The sequence below is a fragment of the Anomaloglossus baeobatrachus genome, chromosome 9, assembly GCF_048569485.1.
Source record: "Anomaloglossus baeobatrachus isolate aAnoBae1 chromosome 9, aAnoBae1.hap1, whole genome shotgun sequence".
NCBI lineage: Eukaryota > Metazoa > Chordata > Amphibia > Anura > Aromobatidae > Anomaloglossus > Anomaloglossus baeobatrachus.
The window spans coordinates 118,926,979-118,946,020 of NC_134361.1; the positions used below are offsets into that span (position 1 = coordinate 118,926,979).

The 19,042-nt window shown below is 52.6% G+C and overlaps 1 protein-coding gene across 7 annotated transcripts in view; it reads left to right on the plus strand.

Annotated features, from left to right (window-relative positions):
• ZMYM3 (zinc finger MYM-type containing 3) overlaps window positions 1–19,042 on the plus strand; it is a 202,837-nt gene that overhangs the window by 133,200 nt on the left and 50,595 nt on the right. For all 7 annotated transcript variants that reach the window (XM_075323963.1, XM_075323961.1, XM_075323960.1 and 4 more), the window contains exon 15: window positions 1,587–1,746. In XM_075323963.1, the coding sequence (XP_075180078.1) occupies window positions 1,587–1,746 (160 nt within the window). The remainder of the gene's footprint in view (window positions 1–1,586; window positions 1,747–19,042) is intronic.

Here is a 19,042-nt window from a genome sequence, read left to right on the forward strand (position 1 = left end):
GCGATCACATCTCTTCGGAGAGTGTCTGAGCTAGCAGCGCTGTCTTCCAAGGCTCCCTTCTTGGTCTTCCACCAGGACAAGGTAGTGCTGCGCCCCATTCAGGAGTTTCTCCCGAAGGTGGTATCCTCTTTTCATCTTAATCAGGATATCTCTTTGCCTTCGTTTTGTCCTCATGCAGTTCATCGGTATGAGAAGGATTTACATTTGTTAGATCTGGTGAGAGCACTCAGAATCTACATTTCCCGCACGGCGCCCCTGCGCCGTTCGGATGCACTCTTTGTCCTTGTCGCTGGTAAGCGCAAAGGGTCGCAGGCTTCTAAGGCCACCCTGGCTCGATGGATCAAAGAACCAATTCTTGAAGCCTACCGTTCTGCGGGGCTTCCGGTTCCATCAGGGCTGAAGGCCCATTCTACCAGAGCCGTGGGTGCGTCCTGGGCATTGCGACACCAGGCTACGGCTCAACAGGTGTGCCAGGCAGCTACCTGGTCGAGTCTGCACACTTTCACCAAACATTATCAGGTGCATACCTATGCTTCGGCGGACGCCAGCCTAGGTAGAAGAGTCCTGCAGGCGGCAGTTGCCTCCCCGTAGGGGAGGGCTGTCTTTGCAGCTCTAACATGAGGTATTTCTTTACCCACCCAGGGACAGCTTTTGGACGTCCCAATCGTCTGGGTCTCCCAATAGAGCGCCGAAGAAGAAGGGAATTTTGTTACTTACCGTAAATTCCTTTTCTTCTAGCTCTTATTGGGAGACCCAGCACCCGCCCTGTTGTCCTTCGGGATTTTTGGTTTGTTTGCGGGTACACATGTTGTTCATGTTGAACGGTTTTCAGTTCTCCGATGTTACTCGGAGTGAATTTGTTTAAACCAGTTATTGGCTTTCCTCCTTCTTGCTTTTGCACTAAAACTGGTGAGCCAGTGATCCCACTGGGGGTGTATAGCCAGAAGGGGAGGGGCCTTACACTTTTTAGTGTAATTGCTTTGTGTGGCCTCCGGAGGCAGTGCTATACACCCAATCGTCTGGGTCTCCCAATAAGAGCTAGAAGAAAAGGAATTTACGGTAAGTAACAAAATTCCCTTCTTTTTTCTCCTACTGCTTGTGTACTAAAACTGAGGTTGCCTGGCCCGGCCAGGGGGTGTATACTGCAGAGGAGGAGCTAATGTCTTTTGCATCTACTTAGTGTCCTCCTATGGATAAGCAGCATAACACCCATGGTCCTGTGTCCCCCAATGATGGCTAAGAGAAAACGATTTTACGGTGAGTACACAAAAATCCGTGTTTTAGGATGTGTATCCCTAAAATGGTGCCACTAACAGGAACATAGAACTCAGGAACATAGAACTCCGCTTGCAAAAAAAACAGGCTACTTTGATGTAAAAATGAAACCATTATGGCTTCTGGGATGCAACAATAAAAAAGCATAAAAAGATCTGACATTAAGACCAAATTAGGCCTGGTCCTTTAGGGGTTAATTTGTTTGAGACCCTGTAGATGGGTCCTCTCTCCTCGTTATACCTGCACAGCAGGAGTGTCTCCTCTTGAGCCTGAAAGATCTATGTAACATCTAATTTATCTGATCATCTTAGGCATCACCAAAACCAAACACACCTGAGACGGCCCCTGCTCCACCACCACCTCCAAGTCCCAGTGTACCACGGAAAAACAAGGCTGCTATGTGTAAACCATTAATGCAGAATCGTGGGGTCTCATGTCGAGTGGACACAAAAAGCAGTGACTGTCAGACAGGTAAGTGTAAAATGCTGGGCTCTAGCTTTATTAACCATATACAGTTGAAACCAGAAGTTTACGTACACTAAAAAGACACATCTGCATGTTTTTCTCACTACCTGACATGAAATCATAATAAACCTTTCTTCGGCGCTCTATTGGGAGACCCAGACGATTGGGTGTATAGCTACTGCCTCCGGAGGCCACACAAAGCATTACACTAAAAAGTGTAAGGCCCCTCCCCTTCTGGCTATACACCCCCCGTGGGATCACGGGCTGCTCAGTTTTCAAGCTTTGTGCGAAGGAGGCACACATCCATGCATAAGCTCCACTGTTTAGTCAGCAGTAGCTGCTGACTATATCGGATGGAAGAAAAGAGGGCCCATACTAGGGCCCCCAGCATGCTCCCTTCTCACCCCACTTGCGGTTTGTAAGGTTGAGGTACCTATTGCTGGTACGGAGGCTGGAGCCCACATGCTGTTTTCCTTCCCCATCCCCCTGAGGGGCTCTGAGGAAGTGGGATCTTTCCGGCCACCAAGCCCTGAGGCCGGGCTCCATCCACAGACCCATAGAACCTGCTGGATGTGGAGCGGGAGTGCCGTTCAGGGACAAGGCCCTGCAACTTTCAGGTACTCTGTGTCCCCGTATGGCAGGCCACACACACTCCAGGCTTGCTGGGTGTGCTAGTGCGCCGGGGACTGTAGCGCTGTGCGCTGGGCTTATAGTCCCTGCAGATTACTGAGGGACTTTACGTGTGGGGACCGCCGCGCCGACCGCCCCTGGAGCGGCGGCGCAGCTGCGACTTGTAGTGCGCCGGGGACGCGCCGACCGCGCTTTTACGGCGGCGGCGCTTCTAATTTTAGTCCCCGGCTTTTGCGGCCTAGCGCCGCTTCGTTCCCGCCCCCACCCTGTCACTCAGGGAAAGGGAGAGACGCTGTTCTATAGCAGCGCCGAGGGCTGGAGCCTTATTTGCATCTCCAGCCCCCTTCACTAGACACAGTGGGCGCCGGGTTCCCGCTCTTGTCTCGGGCACGCCCTCGGCCCGCCCCTCTCCTCTGGACGCCGGCAGCCATTCCGGCACGCAGAGCGGGAAAACGGAGACAAGCGCTGAGCTACCAGCACAGGATTCCGGCGCCACACACCCGCTTTGTGCGGGCGGTAAGCGGCAACTAAAGTGCTGACCCACTAATGCCGAAGTGTCCTGTTGTACTTTTGTACGGTCGCTATTCAGGATGCAGACCTAGAAACAGCAGCAAAAGATCAGGGGTGCTAAAGCACAGACTCTATATGCTGCTTGTCTTGCATGTGCTGCAGTGTCATGTGTCCTTTATGCTTGTATGCTTTACATTGCACTGTAAGGGCTATTCTTGGCTGTCTACCCGCCTAGATGGCTAGACAGCGGCAGCAAACAGCAATGGTGCTAAGGCACAAGCTTTCAATGCTGCTTGGATTGCATGTACTGCAGAGTTTATTTTCATGCTTGTACATTCACTGCATGTCGCTATTCTTGGCTAATGCTCCTTGATGACTAGACAACAGCAGCAGAAAAGCAAGGGTGCTAAGGCACAAGCTTTCAATGCTGCTTGGATTGCATGTGCTGCAGTGGTTATTTTCATGCTTGTATGCTATACATTCACTGTATGTCGCTTTTCTTGGCTAATGCTCCTGAATAACTAGACAACGGCAGCAGAAAAGCAAAGGTGCCAAGGCACAGGCTTTCTATGCTCCTTGTACTGCATGTGCTGAAGTGTTTATTGTACTTCATGCTTGTATGCTATACATTGCACTGTACGGTCGCTATTCTTGGCTAATGCTCCTAGATGGCTAGACAGCAACAGCAAAAAAAAAAAAAAAAGCATGGGTGCCAAGGCACAGGCTTTCTATGCTGCTTGTACTGCATGCGATACTGTTCCAGGACCCCCAGTGTGTGCAATTACTCAACGGGGTCTCTGCTACAGGTGGCCAAAAGAACCACCTGTGATCCCTGTCCAGGGACAGGGACGGAGTTGCAGTTTCCGCTGATATATTGTCTGTGACTATGACTAACATCTTACAGACTTTGCAGTCCAGACAGACCTTGGGCAATGTTGATTCAATGCCCCTGGCCACCCTGATTTCGAAACAAATCATGGCTCCAGGAGGGTCCCATGCATCCCAGGGTGCAGGCTCTGACACGGACGACAGTCCCAGACGGCCTAAGCGAGCTCCCTAAGAACGGCCCTCGACTTCATCACAGTACTCTCTGTATGATGATGCAGACGTAGCTGTTCAGGACTCTGATCCTGAGACCGCTCTCAATCCGGATACACCGGATGGTGACGCTATAGTGAATAATCTTATAGCGTCCATCAATGGAAGGTTGGGTATTTCTCCCTCAACTCCTCCAGTGGAGGGGTCAGCTTCACAGCAGAAGAAATCCCTATTTCGGTATCTCAAGCGTATATTGAGTACTTTTCTGGTCACTCTGACTCCAGAGAAGCAGTCCAGGAACACCACGCTTATCCCGATAAGCGTTTCTCCAACCGTATTGAGGATACGCGTTGTCTCTTCCCCCCTGACGTGCTCAAGCGCTCCAAGGGTGGATCCCCCAATCTCCAGACTTGCGGCTAGATCTATAGTTGCAGTGGAAGATGGGACTTCACTTAAAGATGCCATTGACAGACAGCCCTCTGGTTGCAATCTGTCTATGAAGCTATCGGCGGGTCGGTTGCCCCGGCATTCGCAGCCATAGAGGCACTCCAAGCTATTTCAGCTAGTATTGCGCAGAGGGACGCGGTCACATGTACATCTTGGCCGCAGTAGCGTCCTTCACCTCGCAATGTCGGCATTGCGACTCAAGCTGTTTATGCTGTCCTGGACTCTACGAGCCGTACGTCAGTGGCGTCCGCCAACTCCGTGTTGTTACGCTCCTAGTGTTAAGGGATTGGAGCAGATGCTGCTTCCACAAAAGTGCTTAACCAGATTGCCTTTATCTGGTGACAGACTGTTTCGTGAGCGGTTGGATTAAATCATTCAACTGTCCAAGGGTACGGATTCTTCCTTACCCCAGCTATCAAACAAGACCCATCAGGAGAAGGGACAGTCGAGGTTTCGGTCCTTCCCAGGCTCGGGCACGTCCCAATTGCCCTCGTCCAACAGGACTCAAAAGGCTCAGAGGGGCGCAGGTTCCTGGCGGGCTCAATCACGCCCGGAGAAGGCAGCCGGAGGAACCGCTACCAAGGCGGTTTCCTCATGACTTTCAGCCCTCTCTCTCCGCGTCCGCGGTCGGTGGCAGACTCCCCCGCTTTAGCGACATTTAACTGCCACAGGTCAATGGCCGGTGGGTGAGAGACAGTTTGTCGCAAAAACTTCCTCACCGGCCGAGCCGAGGCTCTTCTGCAGGCAGTAGGAGTCGTAATCCCGGTTCCTCCTCAGGAACAAGAGACACTTTTTACTCCGATCTGGTCGGGGTGACAAAATAGGACGACTCCTTCCGTTCCGTTCTGGACCTTAAACTGCTCAACAAGCACGTGAAAACCAGGCGGTTCCGGATGGAATCCCTCCGCTCCGTCATTGCCTCAATGTCTCAAGGAGATTTCCTAGCATCAATAGACATCAGGATGCTTATCTCCACGTGCCGATTGCTCCAGAGCACCGGCGTTTGCTACGATTCGTTATTGAAGACGAGCATCTTCGGTTCGTAGCCCTACCCTTCGGTCTGGCGACAGCCCCACGGGTTTTCACCAAGTTCATGGCAGCAGTGGGACCACTCCCGCACTCTCAGGGTCACCCTGTGATCCCTTACTTAGACCATCTACTTGTCAAGGCACTCTTTTAAGAGGCATGCCAACACAGCCTGAACATGGCGCTGGAGACTTCCCAGAGTTTCGGGTGGGTCCTCAACTTTTCAAAGTTAAACCCAATCGCTGGCATATCTTAGCTTGGGGTTTCACACTCTCTCAGCGATGGTGAAGCTTCCACTGGACAAACAGCGGTCACTACAGACGGGGGTGCAGTCTCTCCTTCAAGGAGACACCTCATCCAGAGGCAGTCCCTTTCACGCAGTTTCATCTGCGTCCACTTCAATAGAACATTCTTCGCTAATGGGAGGGGAAGTCGATGTCCCTACACAGGAACGTCCCCCTTTCTCAGACGATCAAGGACTCTCTTCAGAGGAGTCCACTCTTCAGATCAATTGTCTGGAGCTCTGGGCAGTGTATATTGCCCTGCAAGACTTCCTGCAGTGGCTGGAAGGCAAACAGATCCGAATTCAGTCGGACAATCCACAGCGGTGGCATACATCAACCACCAAGGCGGACTACGCAGTCGGCGAGCCTCCCAGGAAGTCCGCCGGATTCTGCTAGGGGTGGAAGACAGAGCATACACCATATCCGCAGTTCACATCCCGGGCGTAGAAAACTGGGAAGCAGACTTCCTCAGTCACCAGGGCGTGGACGCAGGAGAATGGTCTCTGCACCCGGACGGGTTTCACGAATCGGCACAACAGCAAGGTCCCGGTTTTCATGACGATCAAAGAGCTCTGGCGACAGGCATCTCACGGTCGGTCAACCGTGGGCACTACCAGACCGGCCAGACTTACTGTCCCAAGGGCCGTTTTTCCATCTGAATTCTACGGCCCTGAACCTACTGTGTGGCCATTGCGTCCTAGATCCTAGTGTCCTCAGGATTATCCCAAGGGGTCGTTGCCACCATGAGACAGGCTATGAAGCCCACGTCTGCTAAGATCTACCACGGAAGTGGAAGATTTTCTTTTACTGGTGCTCTGTACAAGGAGTGTCCCCCTGGCCATTGGCATTGCCTACTTTTCTTTCCTTCCTGCAATCTGGGTTGGAAAAGGGCTTGTCGCTCGGCTCCCTTAAAGGGCAAGTCTCGGCGCTATTTGTGTTTTTTCAGAAGCGTCTAGCACGACGTCCGCAGGTACGCACGTTCCTGCAGGGGGTTTGTCATATCGTCCCCCCGTACGAGCGGCCGTTAGATCCATGGGATCTGAACAGGGTACTAGTTGCTCTCCAGAAGCCGCCTTTCGAGTCTCTGACGGATGTTTCACTCTCTCGACTATCACAGAAAGTGGCCTTTCTGGTAGCGATCACGTCTCTTCGGAGAGTGTCTGAGCTAGCAGCGCTGTCATCCAAGGCTCCCTTCCTGGTGGTCCACCAGGACAAGGTAGTGCTGCGCCCCATTCAGGAGTTTCTCCCTAAGGTAGTATCCTCGTTTCATATTAATCAGGATATCTCATTACCTTCCTTTTGTCCTCATCCGGTTCACCGGTATGAAAAGGATTTACATTTGTTAGATCTGGTGAGAGCACTCAGAATCTACATTTCCCGCACGGCGCCCCTGCGCCGCTCTGATGCACTCTTTGTCCTTGTCGCTGGCCAGCGCAAGGGGTCGCAGGCTTCTAAAGCCACCCTGGCTCGATGGATCAAAGAACCAATTCTGGAAGCCTACCGTTCTGCGGGGCTTCCGGTTCCTTCAGGGCTGAAGGCCCATTCAACCAGAGCCGTGGGTGCGTCCTGGGCATTACGACACCAGGCTTCGGCTCAACAAGTGTGCCAGGCAGCTACCTGGTCGAGTTTGCACACTTTCACCAAACATTATCAGGTGCATACCTATGCTTCGGCGGACGCCAGCCTAGGTAGAAGAGTCCTGCAGGCGGCAGTGGCCTCCTCGTAGAGGAGGGCTGTCTTGCAGCTCTAACTTGAGGTATTTTGTTACCCACCCAGGGACTGCTTTTGGACGTCCCAATCGTCTGGGTCTCCCAATAGAGCGCCGAAGAAGAAGGGAATTTTGTTACCGTAAATTCCTTTTCTTCTAGCTCTTATTGGGAGACCCAGCACCCGCCCTGTTGTCCTTCGGGATTTTTGGTTTGTTTGCGGGTACACATGTTGTTCATGTTGAACGGTTTTCAGTTCTCCGATGTTACTCGGAGTGAATTTGTTTAAACCAGTTATTGGCTTTCCTCCTTCTTGCTTTAGCACTAAAACTGAGCAGCCCGTGATCCCACGGGGGGTGTATAGCCAGAAGGGGAGGGGCCTTACACTTTTTAGTGTAATGCTTTGTGTGGCCTCCGGAGGCAGTAGCTATACACCCAATCGTCTGGGTCTCCCAATAAGAGCTAGAAGAAAAGGAATTTACGGTAAGTAACAAAATTCCCTTCTTCCCGTTTTAGGTCAATTAGGAACCACAATTATTTATATTTTCCAAATGCCACAATAATGAGAGAGAGAGAATGTTTTAACACATTTTTATTACTTTCTCCAAAGTCAAAAGTTTACATACACTAAGAGTATTATGCCTTTAAACAATATGGGACAGGTCATATGATGATGTCATGTCTTTGGAAGCTTCTGATTGTCTGCGTTAAATAGAGACACACCTGTGGATGTATTTTAATGCATAACTGAAAGAAACTGACTTTCCCATGATGCTACACAAAGAAGCAAAGGAAATTAGCCAAGACCTCAGGCAGAGACTTAAAAAGTCTGGTTCATTCTTGGGTGCAATTTCCAGATACCTGAAGGTGCCTCATTTATCTGTACAAGCAATTATATGCAAGTGCAAACAATTAAACGCAAGTACAAACAAGATGGAAATATCCAGGCATCATACTGTTGAAGGAGATGGATTCTGTATACCAGAGATGAACATGGTTTTGTCAGACATGTGTATATCAACCCAAGAACAAAAGCAAAAGACGTTGTGAAGATGCTGGCGGAAGCTGTTAAGATTGTGTCATTATCCACAGTGAAACAAGTACTGTATCAACATGGGCTGAAAAGTCACTCTGCCAGGAAGAAGCCATTACGCCAAAAGAAACAAAGCCAGATTAATGTTTGCAAATGCACACAGGAACAAAGATATTAATTTTTGGAGACATGTCCTGTGATCTGATGAAACTAAAATTGTACTGTTTACCCGTAATGAGTATTGTTTCGTTTGGTGGAAAAAGGGATACGTTTTGAAGCCTAAGAACACCATCACAACTGTGAAAACACTGGGCTGGCAGCATCATGTTGTGGGGTTTTTTTTGCTGCAGGAGGGACTGGTGCACTTGAAAAATAGATGTCGTCACGAGGAAAGAACAGTATGTGGCAATCCTGAAGCAACATCAGCCAGGAACTTAAAGCATAGTCAGAAATGAGTCTACCAAGGAACAAGGACCTGAAGCATACTGCCAAACTGGTTACAAAGTGACGCAAGCATAAGAAAAATCAATATTTCTTCGGCGCTCCATTGGGAGACCCAGACGATTGGGTGTATAGCTACTGCCTCCGGAGGCCACACAAAGCATTACACTAAAAAGTGTAAGGCCCCTCCCCTTCTGGCTATACACCCCCAGTGGGATCACTGGCTCACCAGTTTTCTGCTTTGTGCGAAGGAGGTCAGACATCCACGCATAGCTCCACTGTTTAGTCAGCAGTAGCTGCTGACTATATCGGATGGAAGAAAAGAGGGCCCATATAGGGCCCCCAGCATGCTCCCTTCTCACCCCGCTGGTGGTTTGTAAGGTTGAGGTACCTATTGCTGGTACGGAGGCTGGAGCCCACATGCTGTTTTCCTTCCCCATCCCCCTGAGGGGCTCTGAGGAAGTGGGATCTTACCGGCCCCAAAGCCCTGAGGCCGGGCTCCATCCACAGACCCATTGAACCTGCTGGATACGGAGCTGGGTACCGTTCAGGGACATGGCCCTGCACCATTCAGGTACTCTGTGTCCCCGTACAGACAGGCACAGCACACTCCAGACTTGCTGGGTGTGCTAGTGCGCCGGGGACAGTAAAGGGTTACAGTCACTGCAGCCTAGCTGAATGACTTTATGTATTGGGAACTACCGCGCCGGACGCTCCGGGAGCGGCGGCGCGGCTGGGACTTGTAGTGCGCCGGGGACTTAGCGCCGACCGCGCTTTTACGGCGGCGGCGCTTATAAATCCAGTCCCCGGCTTTTGCGGCCTAGCTCCGCTTCGTTCCCGCCCCCACCCTGTCAATCAGGGTAGGGGAGAGACGCTGTACAATCAGCAGCGCCGAGGGCTGGAGCCGTATTTACATGCTCCAGCCCTCTCACTGGACACTGTGGGACGCCGGTTTCCCGCTCTGACTTGGGGCACGCCCACGGCCCGCCCCTACCCACACGAGCTGGAGAAGGACGCCGGCAGCCATTCCTGCAGTCCGAGCTGAGAGAACGGACTCTGGGCAACCAGGCACAGGACTAGGGCGACCACACACCCGCTTATAGGCGGGCGGTAAGCGGCACCTGAAGTGCTGACCCCACTAAATACCGCAGTTGTCCATTTGTATTTTATGCTTACACTGCATAGGTCGCTATTTTTGGCTATATGCCCTCTTAGATGGCGACACATCAGCAGCAGGAAAGCAGGGGTGCTAAGGCACAGGCTTTCTATGCTGCTTGTATTGCATGTACTGAAGTGTTCATGTGTATTTATGCTTGTATGCTATACACTGCACTGTACGGTCGCTAGTCTTGGCTATTTTCGCCTAGAATGACTAGACTACAGCAGCAGAAAAGCAAAGGTGCTGAGGCACAGGTTTTTTCTATGCTGCTTGTATTGCAGGGGTTGCAGTGTTCATTTGTACTTATGCTTGTATGCTATACATTGCACTGTATGGTCGCTATTCTGGGCTATATTCCCCTAGATGGCTAGTCTACAGCAGCAGAAAAGCAGGGGTGCCAAGGCACAGGCTTTCTATGCTGCTTGTATTGCATGTGCGGCAGTGTTCATTTGTACTTTATGCTTGTATACTATACATTGCACTGTACGGTCGCCATTCTTGGCTCTATATCCTAGATGGCTAGTCGGCAGCAGCATATAAGCAACACAGGCTTTCGATGCTGTTTTTACTGCATGTGATACTGTTCCACGGCACTGAACCCCATTGTGTGAATCCTCCCCTGTAGCACTTGGTCAGCCGGGGTCTCTACTAGACGTGGCCAAAGGAACCACCTGTCAACCCTGTCCAAGGACAGGGACGGAGTTGCAATGGGATAGAGACTTGCAGTCCGGACAGGCCATGGGCAATCTGGATCAGTGCTCCCTGGCCACCCTCATTTGGAATAAAATCGGTGCTCCGGGGGGGGTCCCAGGAGGCTCTCTGTATGATGAGGCAGACGTAGCTCATCAGGACTTTGATCCTGACACCGCTCTCAATCCGGATACACCGGATGGTGACGCCATAAGGAATGATCCTATAGCGTCCATCAATGGAATGTTGGATCTTTCTCCCTCAGCTCCCCCAGCGGAGGAGTCAGCTTCACAGCAGGAGAAGTCCCATTTCAGTAGCTCAAACGTATATTGAGTATTTTTCTGGCCACGCTGACTTCAGAGAAGCAGTCCAGGAACACCACGCTTACCAGATAAGCGTTTTCTCCAAACGTATTAAGGATACACGTTATCCCTTTCCCCCTGACGTGGTCAAGCGCTGGACCCAGGGTCCAAAGGTGGATTCTCCAATCTCCAGGCTTGCGGCTAGAGCCATAGTTGCAGTGGAGATGGGACTTCACTTACAGATGCCATTGTCTGACAGATGGACTCTGGTTGAAATCTGTCTATGAGGCTATCGGCGTGTCGGTTGCTCCGGCATTCACAGCCGTATGGGCACCCTAAGCTTCAGCTGTTCTTGCGCAGCTGGTCTTGAGCATATGTACATCTGTGCCGCAGGGGCGTCCGTAACCTCGCAATGTCTGCATTGCGACTTACCCTATTAATGCTGTCCTGGAAGGACAGTCGAGGTTTCGGTCCTTCCCAAACTCGGGCAGGTCCCAATTGTCCTCGTCCAAAAGGGCTGAAAAGCCTCAGAGGGGCTCAGCTTCCGGCCGGGCTCAATCACGCCCAAGGAAGGCAGACGGAGGAACCGCTACCAAGGCGGTCTCCTCATGACTCTCAGCTCTTTCATCTCTCCGCATCCGCGGTTGATGGCAGACTCGCTCGCCTTTGGCGACATTTAGCTGCCACAGGTCACAGACCGGTGGGTGAGGGACATTGTGCCCACGTGCACAGGACAGAGTTCTGTTCTCGTCCTCCGACTCGATTCTTCAGACCGTCCCCACCTCCCCACCGAGCCGATGCTCTTCTGCAGGCAGAAGGAGTGGTAATCCCTGTTCCTCTTCAGGAACAAGACACGGTTTTCCTCCAATCTGGTTGTGGTGCCAAAAAAGGATGGCTCTTTCCGTTCCGTGCTGGACCTAAAACTGCTCAACAAGCACGTGGAGGCCAGGCGGTTCCGGATGAAACCCTCCGCTCCGTCATTGCCTCAATGTCTAAAGGAAATTTCCTAGCATCAATAGACATCAAAGATGCTTATCTCCACGTGCCGATTGCTACAGAGCACCAATGTTTTCTACGACCATCTTCAGTTCGTAGCTCTGCCATTCGGTCTGACGACAGCCCCACGGGTGTTCACCAAGGTCATGGCGGCAGGGGTAGCAGTCTTGCACTCACAGGGACACTCTGTGATCCCTTACTTGGACGATCTACTTGGCAAGGCACCCTCTCAAGAGGCATGCCAACTCAGCCTGAATGTTGCGCTGGAGACTCTCCAGACGTTCGGGTGGATCATCAACTTCTCAAAGTCAAACCTGTCACCGACCCAATCACTAACGTATCTTGGCATGGAGTTTCATACCCTCTCAGCGCTAGTGAAGCTTCCGCTGGACAAGCAGCGGTCACTACAGACTGGGGTGCAGACTCTCCTTCAAGGTCAGTCGCACTCCTTAAGACGCCTCATGCACTTCCTCGGGAAGATGGTGGCGGCAATGGAGGCGGTTCCGTTTACGCAGTTTCATCTGCGTCCACTTCAATGGGACATTCTCCGCCAATGGGACGGGAAGTCAACATCCCTGAACAGGAAAGTATCCCTTTCACAGACGGCCAAGGACTCTCTGCAATGGTGGCTTCTTCCCACCTCATTATCACAGGGAAGATCCTTCCTACCACCGTCTTGGGCGGTGGTCACGACAGACGCGAGTCTGTCAGGGTGGGGAGCAGTTTTTCTCCACCACAGGGCTCAGGGTACGTGGACTCAGCAGGAGTCCACCCTTCAGATCAATGTTCTGGAAATCAGAGCAGTGTATCTTGCCCTACTAGCCTTCCAGCAGTGGCTGGAAGGAAGGCAGATCCGAATTCAGTCGGACAACTCCACAGCGGTGGCATACATCAATCACCAAGGGGGGACACGCAGTCGGCAAGCCTTACAGGCAGTCCGGCGGATTCTGATGTGGGTGGAAGCCACGGCCTCCACCATATCCGCAGTTCACATCCCCGGCGTAGAAAATTGGGAAGCAGACTTCCTCAGTCGCCAGGGCTTGGACGCAGGGGAATGGTCCCTTCACCCGGACGTGTTTCAGGAAATCTGTCGCCGATGGGGAAGGCCGGACGTCGACCTAATGGCGTCCCGGCACAACAACAAGGTCCCAACCTTCATGGCACGGTCTCGCGATCAAAGAGCTCTGGCGGCAGACGCCCTAGTGCAAGATTGGTCGCAGTTCCGGCTCCCTTATGTGTTTCCACCTCTGGCACTCTTGCCCAGAGTGCTACGCAAGATCAGATCCGATTGCAGCCGCGTCATACTCGTCGCCCCAGACTGGCCGAGGAGGGCGTGGTATCCGGATCTGTGGCATCTCACGGTCGACCAACCGTGGGCACTACCAGACCGACCAGACTTACTGTCCCAAGGGCCGTTTTTTCCATCGGAATTCTGCGGCCCTGAACCTGACTGTGTGGCCATTGAGTCCTGGATCCTAGCGTCTTCAGGATTATCCCAAGGGGTCGTTGCCACCATGAGACAGGCTAGGAAGCCCACGTCCGCTAAAATCTACCACAGAACGTGGAGGATATTCTTATCCTGGTGCTCTGCTCAGGGAGTGTTCTCCCTGGCCATTTGCATTGCCTACCTTTCTATCTTTCCTGCAATCTGGGTTAGAAAAAGGTTTGTCGCTCGGCTCCCTTAAAGGTCAGGTCTCGGCGCTATCCGTATTTTTTCAGAGGCGTTTGGCACGCCTTCCTAAGGTGCGCACGTTCCTACAGGGGGTTTGCCATATCGTACCCCCGTACAAGCGGCCGTTAGATCCATGGGATCTGAACAGGGTACTAGTTGCCCTCCAGAAGCCGCCCTTCGAGCCTCTGAGGGAGGTTTCACTTTCTAGACTACAGAAAGTGGCTTTTCTGGTAGCGATCACATCTCTTCGGAGAGTGTCTGAGCTGGCAGCGCTGTCGTCTAAGGCTCCCTTCCTGGTCTTCCACCAGGACAAGGTAGTGCTGCGCCCCATTCAGGAGTTTCTCCCGAAGGTGGTATCCTCTTTTCATCTTAATCAGGATATCTCTTTGCCTTCGTTTTGTCCTCATGCAGTTCATCGGTATGAGAAGGATTTACATTTGTTAGATCTGGTGAGAGCACTCAGAATCTACATTTCCCGCACGGCGCCCTTGCGCCGTTCGGATGCACTCTTTGTCCTTGTTGCTGGTAAGCGCAAAGGGTCGCAGGCTTCTAAGGCCACCCTGGCTCGATGGATCAAAGAACCAATTCTTGAAGCCTACCGTTCTGCTGGGCTTCCGGTTCCATCAGGGCTGAAGGCCCATTCTACCAGAGCCGTGGGTGCGTCCTGGGCATTGCGACACCAGGCTACGGCTCAACAGGTGTGCCAGGCAGCTACCTGGTCGAGTCTGCACACTTTCACCAAACATTATCAGGTGCATACCTATGCTTCGGCGGACGCCAGCCTAGGTAGAAGAGTCCTGCAGGCGGCAGTTGCCTCCCTATAGGGGAGGGCTGTCTTGCAGCTCTATCATGAGGTATTCTTTACCCACCCAGGGACAGCTTTTGGACGTCCCAATCGTCTGGGTCTCCCAATGGAGCGCCGAAGAAGAAGGGAATTTTGTTACTTACCGTAAATTCCTTTTCTTCTAGCTCCTATTGGGAGACCCAGCACCCGCCCTGTTGTCCTTCGGGATTTTTTGGTTTTTTCGGGTACACATGTTGTTCATGTTGAACGGTTTTTCAGTTCTCCGATGTTACTCGGAGTGAATTTGTTTAAACCAGTTATTGCCTTTCCTCCTTCTTGCTTTTGCACTAAAACTGGTGAGCCAGTGATCCCACTGGGGGTGTATAGCCAGAAGGGGAGGGGCCTTACACTTTTTAGTGTAATGCTTTGTGTGGCCTCCGGAGGCAGTAGCTATACACCCAATCGTCTGGGTCTCCCAATAGGAGCTAGAAGAAAAGGAATTTACGGTAAGTAACAAAATTCCCTTCTTCTTCATCGTTCCTTATGGGAGACCCAGACCATGGGTGTATAGCTTCTGCCTCCGGAGGACACACAAAGTAGTACTGCACTAAAAGTGTAGCTCCTCCCTCCGAGCATATACACTCCCCGGATGACAAATCCAACCAGTTCAATGCTTTGTGTTCAGGAGGTCTCACACACACATGCATTCTCTGAATTTTTGATTTTTGATTTCAAAGATTTGGAAGAAAAGCGGGTCCAATCTGGACTCCCGGCATGTCCCTTCTCACCCCACTGTGTCGGCGGTGCTGTTAAGGTTGATTTTACAAGGCTGGAGCTTTCACATGCCGCGCTCCTTCACCATCCTCTGAGGCTCTGGCTTGAAGTGGGAGCCATCACGGTTCTCACTGCTTTGCAGGAGACCGGTCTCCATCCGCAGCCCTTTTCAGGATCCTGCCGGACGGAGCGCTCACCTCCCAGGGACCTGGCACCTGCGTCTCGCAAGCTAAGTACTGAGACGTTATTACCACAGACAGTGGTCTTTCCAGGGGTCCCTTGTACTTTATATGTTGGGGAGAGTGTGTTGTATAACTGTGTTAACATTTCCAGCCGGTTCTCCAGTTTTCACTGGAGAACCGCGCCGATGGTGCCTGCACGCTGGCCGCATGTTTAAATCTAGGCCCCGGCTTCGCCTGAGGCCTAGTTTCGATTCTCTACCCCTGCATGTCAGTCAGTGCAGAGGGACAGTGTGGCTCCGCCCAGCGGCTGTTCAGCACAGGGAACGGACACTCCTCACTGAGGAAGGATTCCCTCCCCTGTATACCTCATTTGCCCTCCAGATCCTGCTCTCAGAGCAGGCCCCGCCCCCTCTCCTCGCTCCGGCGCCATTTTCTCAGCGTTCTCAATGTCTGCATTGACCACATTGTGACAAATGGAGGCCTGGGCTGGGGGATCTGGAGGGCACAGAGATGTCCCTATGTTAAACGGTCTGGCAAGCCACAACCTCCGGTTGTGCAGCTGCTTATATACTCTGTTTATATACTCTGCTGGGGGTCATTCTGGACAGAGCCCCCACTTCTGCAGCATGTCTCACATCAGAGCAAGGCTGCAAGGCTGTTCTTAATATGCACTGCATGTAGACTCGTACTGCCTATACCGAGCACATAACCACATTGTGATGCTTGCTCTAACATAGTGGTCTCTCAGACTGGAAGCTCATCAGTGGTCCCTCCAGCTGCTCCGGCTCCAGTGGCTGATCCCCCGGTTTGGGCAGAATCCCTCTCTCCAGGGGACAGCTGTCCCGGACACTGCTGAGCATGCATCAGCCCCCTTCTCAGGGCGCTTCTGCTGCTACGGCTCGCTCAGCAAAGCTCACAGAGGATTCCTCACCTGGTCTCAGTCCCCGTCCTCCTAAAATGGAGTCGCAGGGTCCCCTTTCCTTCCTCGTCCCGCAGCTCTGATTCACGAGCCGACTTGCAGGACGAGGAGGATGCTTTTACTAGGGGCTCGGACGCTACGTCATGTACATTGATCTGTCCGAAGGTGACGCAGATGCTAATGATTTGATTGCGTCCATTATATTTGTACTGGACTTCAATCAGCCTGTATCAGGGGTGCATTCCACTCTGGCAGAAAGGCATTAGTATACCTTAAGAGAACAAGGAGTGTGTTCCTTAACCACTCCAGTTTGTCACCCCACTGTGTCCAAGCCCAGAGCCCGTCCTGACAGACGCTTCCCAAAGCGTGGTTCTGATGACTGTTTCCCCCTCCCACCAGTGGTGGTCAGGGAATGGGCTCATTCACCAAGGGTGGACCCTCCGGTGTCTCGGCTTTCAGCCCGGACAGTTGTATCAGTGGCTGACGGCTCCTCTCTAAGGATCCCACTGTCCGCCAGGTTGTCCTTCTGGCCAAATCTATATATGAGGCGGCAGGGGCCTCGTTCTCCCCATCTTTTGCAGCAGTGCGGGCTCTCAAAGCCATCTCTGCTTCTCTGGAGGAGATGCATCCCCTCACCTAGGGACTTTAGGTCCGAAGTGGTTGCCTTAACTTCCAGGCTTCAGTCTTTTCATCCTAGGCCATGTCTGCCATGCCGGAGACTGTCACCGCACTGCGGTGGCCTCGGCTACTTCCCTCGCTATCCGCAGGCTCCTGTGGCTTCGAGAGTGGAAGGCAGATGCTTTTCAGAAGTTCCTTGCTGGGTTCCCTTTGCTGGGACCAGTCTATTCGGTGAACAACTGGATGAAATTATTACGGAAGTTTTTTGGCAGGAAGAGTACTTCCATGCCACAAACCCAGGAAACCTGTCCAGGGCAGGAACCAGATGAGGTTTCGTTCCTTTCGTTCCTCTAACTGGTCGTCCTCTAAGCCCTCGGCCTCGTCCACTAACTCAGCCAAGGTCCGTAAACCAACTGGCGCATGAAGACGCGTCCTCAGAAGTCCGCAGGAGCTGCGGCCACCAGGCAGCCTCCTCTTGATTATCTGGCCGCGCCAGCAACGTCCTTGGTCGGTGGCAGGCTCTCCCTCTTGGGCGACGTGTGGTTTCAACACGTCTTCGATCAGTGGGTGTGGGTTACCATCTCCCACGGCTACAGAATGGAATTCTATCCAGCCCGCCAAACAGATTTTTTCTGTCAACTCCCCCCTGCTCCAAGGCCGCCGCCTTCTCATAGGCCGTGGCATTCTTGCAGGCCAATGGAGTAATTGTACCAGTTCCCGACTGGGAACGGTTCTGAGATTTCTACTCAAATCTCTTCCTAGTCCCCCAAAGGGACGGTGCTTTCCGACCTGGATCTCAAGCTTCTCAACAAGCATGTCAGGTGCGGCATTTTTGCATGGAATCTCTGCGATCAGTCAATGAGATTTCTTAGCATCCATCGACATCAGAGATGTCTCTCTACTTGTGCCAACCGCAGTTTCTCACCAGCGTTGGCTACGTTTTGTAATCGGAGAGGAACATTTCCAATTCGTGGCTCTCCCCTTCGGGTTCGCCACGGCCCCTCGTGTATTCACAAGGTCATGACAGCAGTGGTTGCGGTTCTGCACCTCCAGGGGTTGGTAGTGATTCCTTTCCTGGACGACCTTCTAGTAAGGCTTCATCCAGTGCAGACTGTCAGTGGAGTGTCTCGCTCACTCTCAGCGGAGTGTCTCGCTCACTCTCGCCAGGCTTGCAAGTCCACTCTGACTCCGACCCAGGACCTTGCGTCCCTAGGGATGCAATTCGAGACTCTGCTGGCACTTGTGAAGCTGCCCTTAGTCAAACAGCAGTCCCTTCATCTGGCGGTTCGCTCTCTGCTGAGGCTCCGCCGTCATTCCATCAGGTGCTGGGTCAGATGGTGGCGTCAATGGAAGCGGTTCCCTTTGCCAGTCCCATCTGCGTCCCCTGCAGCTGGACATTCTCCGCTGTTGGGACAAACGGACCTCTTCCTTGCACAGGCTGGTGGCTCTGTCGCCACAGACCAGGAGCTCTCTTTAGTGGTGGCTTCGGCCCCTCTCTCTGAGGGACGCTCCTTTCTGGCCCCGTCCTGGGTGATTCTCACCACGGATGCCAGTCTATCCGGCTGGGGAGCAGTGTTTCTCCACCACCGAGCACAGGGCACTTGGACTCCGTCCGAATCAGCCCTCTCAATCAATGTGCTGGAAATCAGGGCTGTACTCCTAGCTCTCGTAGTTTTTCACCACCTGTCGGTGGGCAAGCACATTCGAGTCCAGTCAGACAACGCGATAGCAGTTGCCTACTTCAATCACCAAGGCGGGACTCGCAGCCGCCTAGCAATGTTGGAAATTCAATGTATTCCTTCAGTGGACGGAGGACTCCAAGTCCACCATATCCGCAGTCCACATCCCAGGCGTTGAAAACTGGGAGGCAGATTATCTCAGCCGTCAAACCGTGGACAGCGGCGAGTGGGCCCTGCATCCGGCAGTGTTCCGGTCAATCTGCCGCAGGCGGGGCACTCCGGAAGTGGATCTAATGGCATCCCGGCACAACAACAAGGTCCCGGTTTACGTGGCTCGCTCCCACGATCCTCAGGCCTTGGCAGCGGACGCGCTGGTTCAAGATTGGTCCCAGTTCCGTCTGGCCTACGTGTT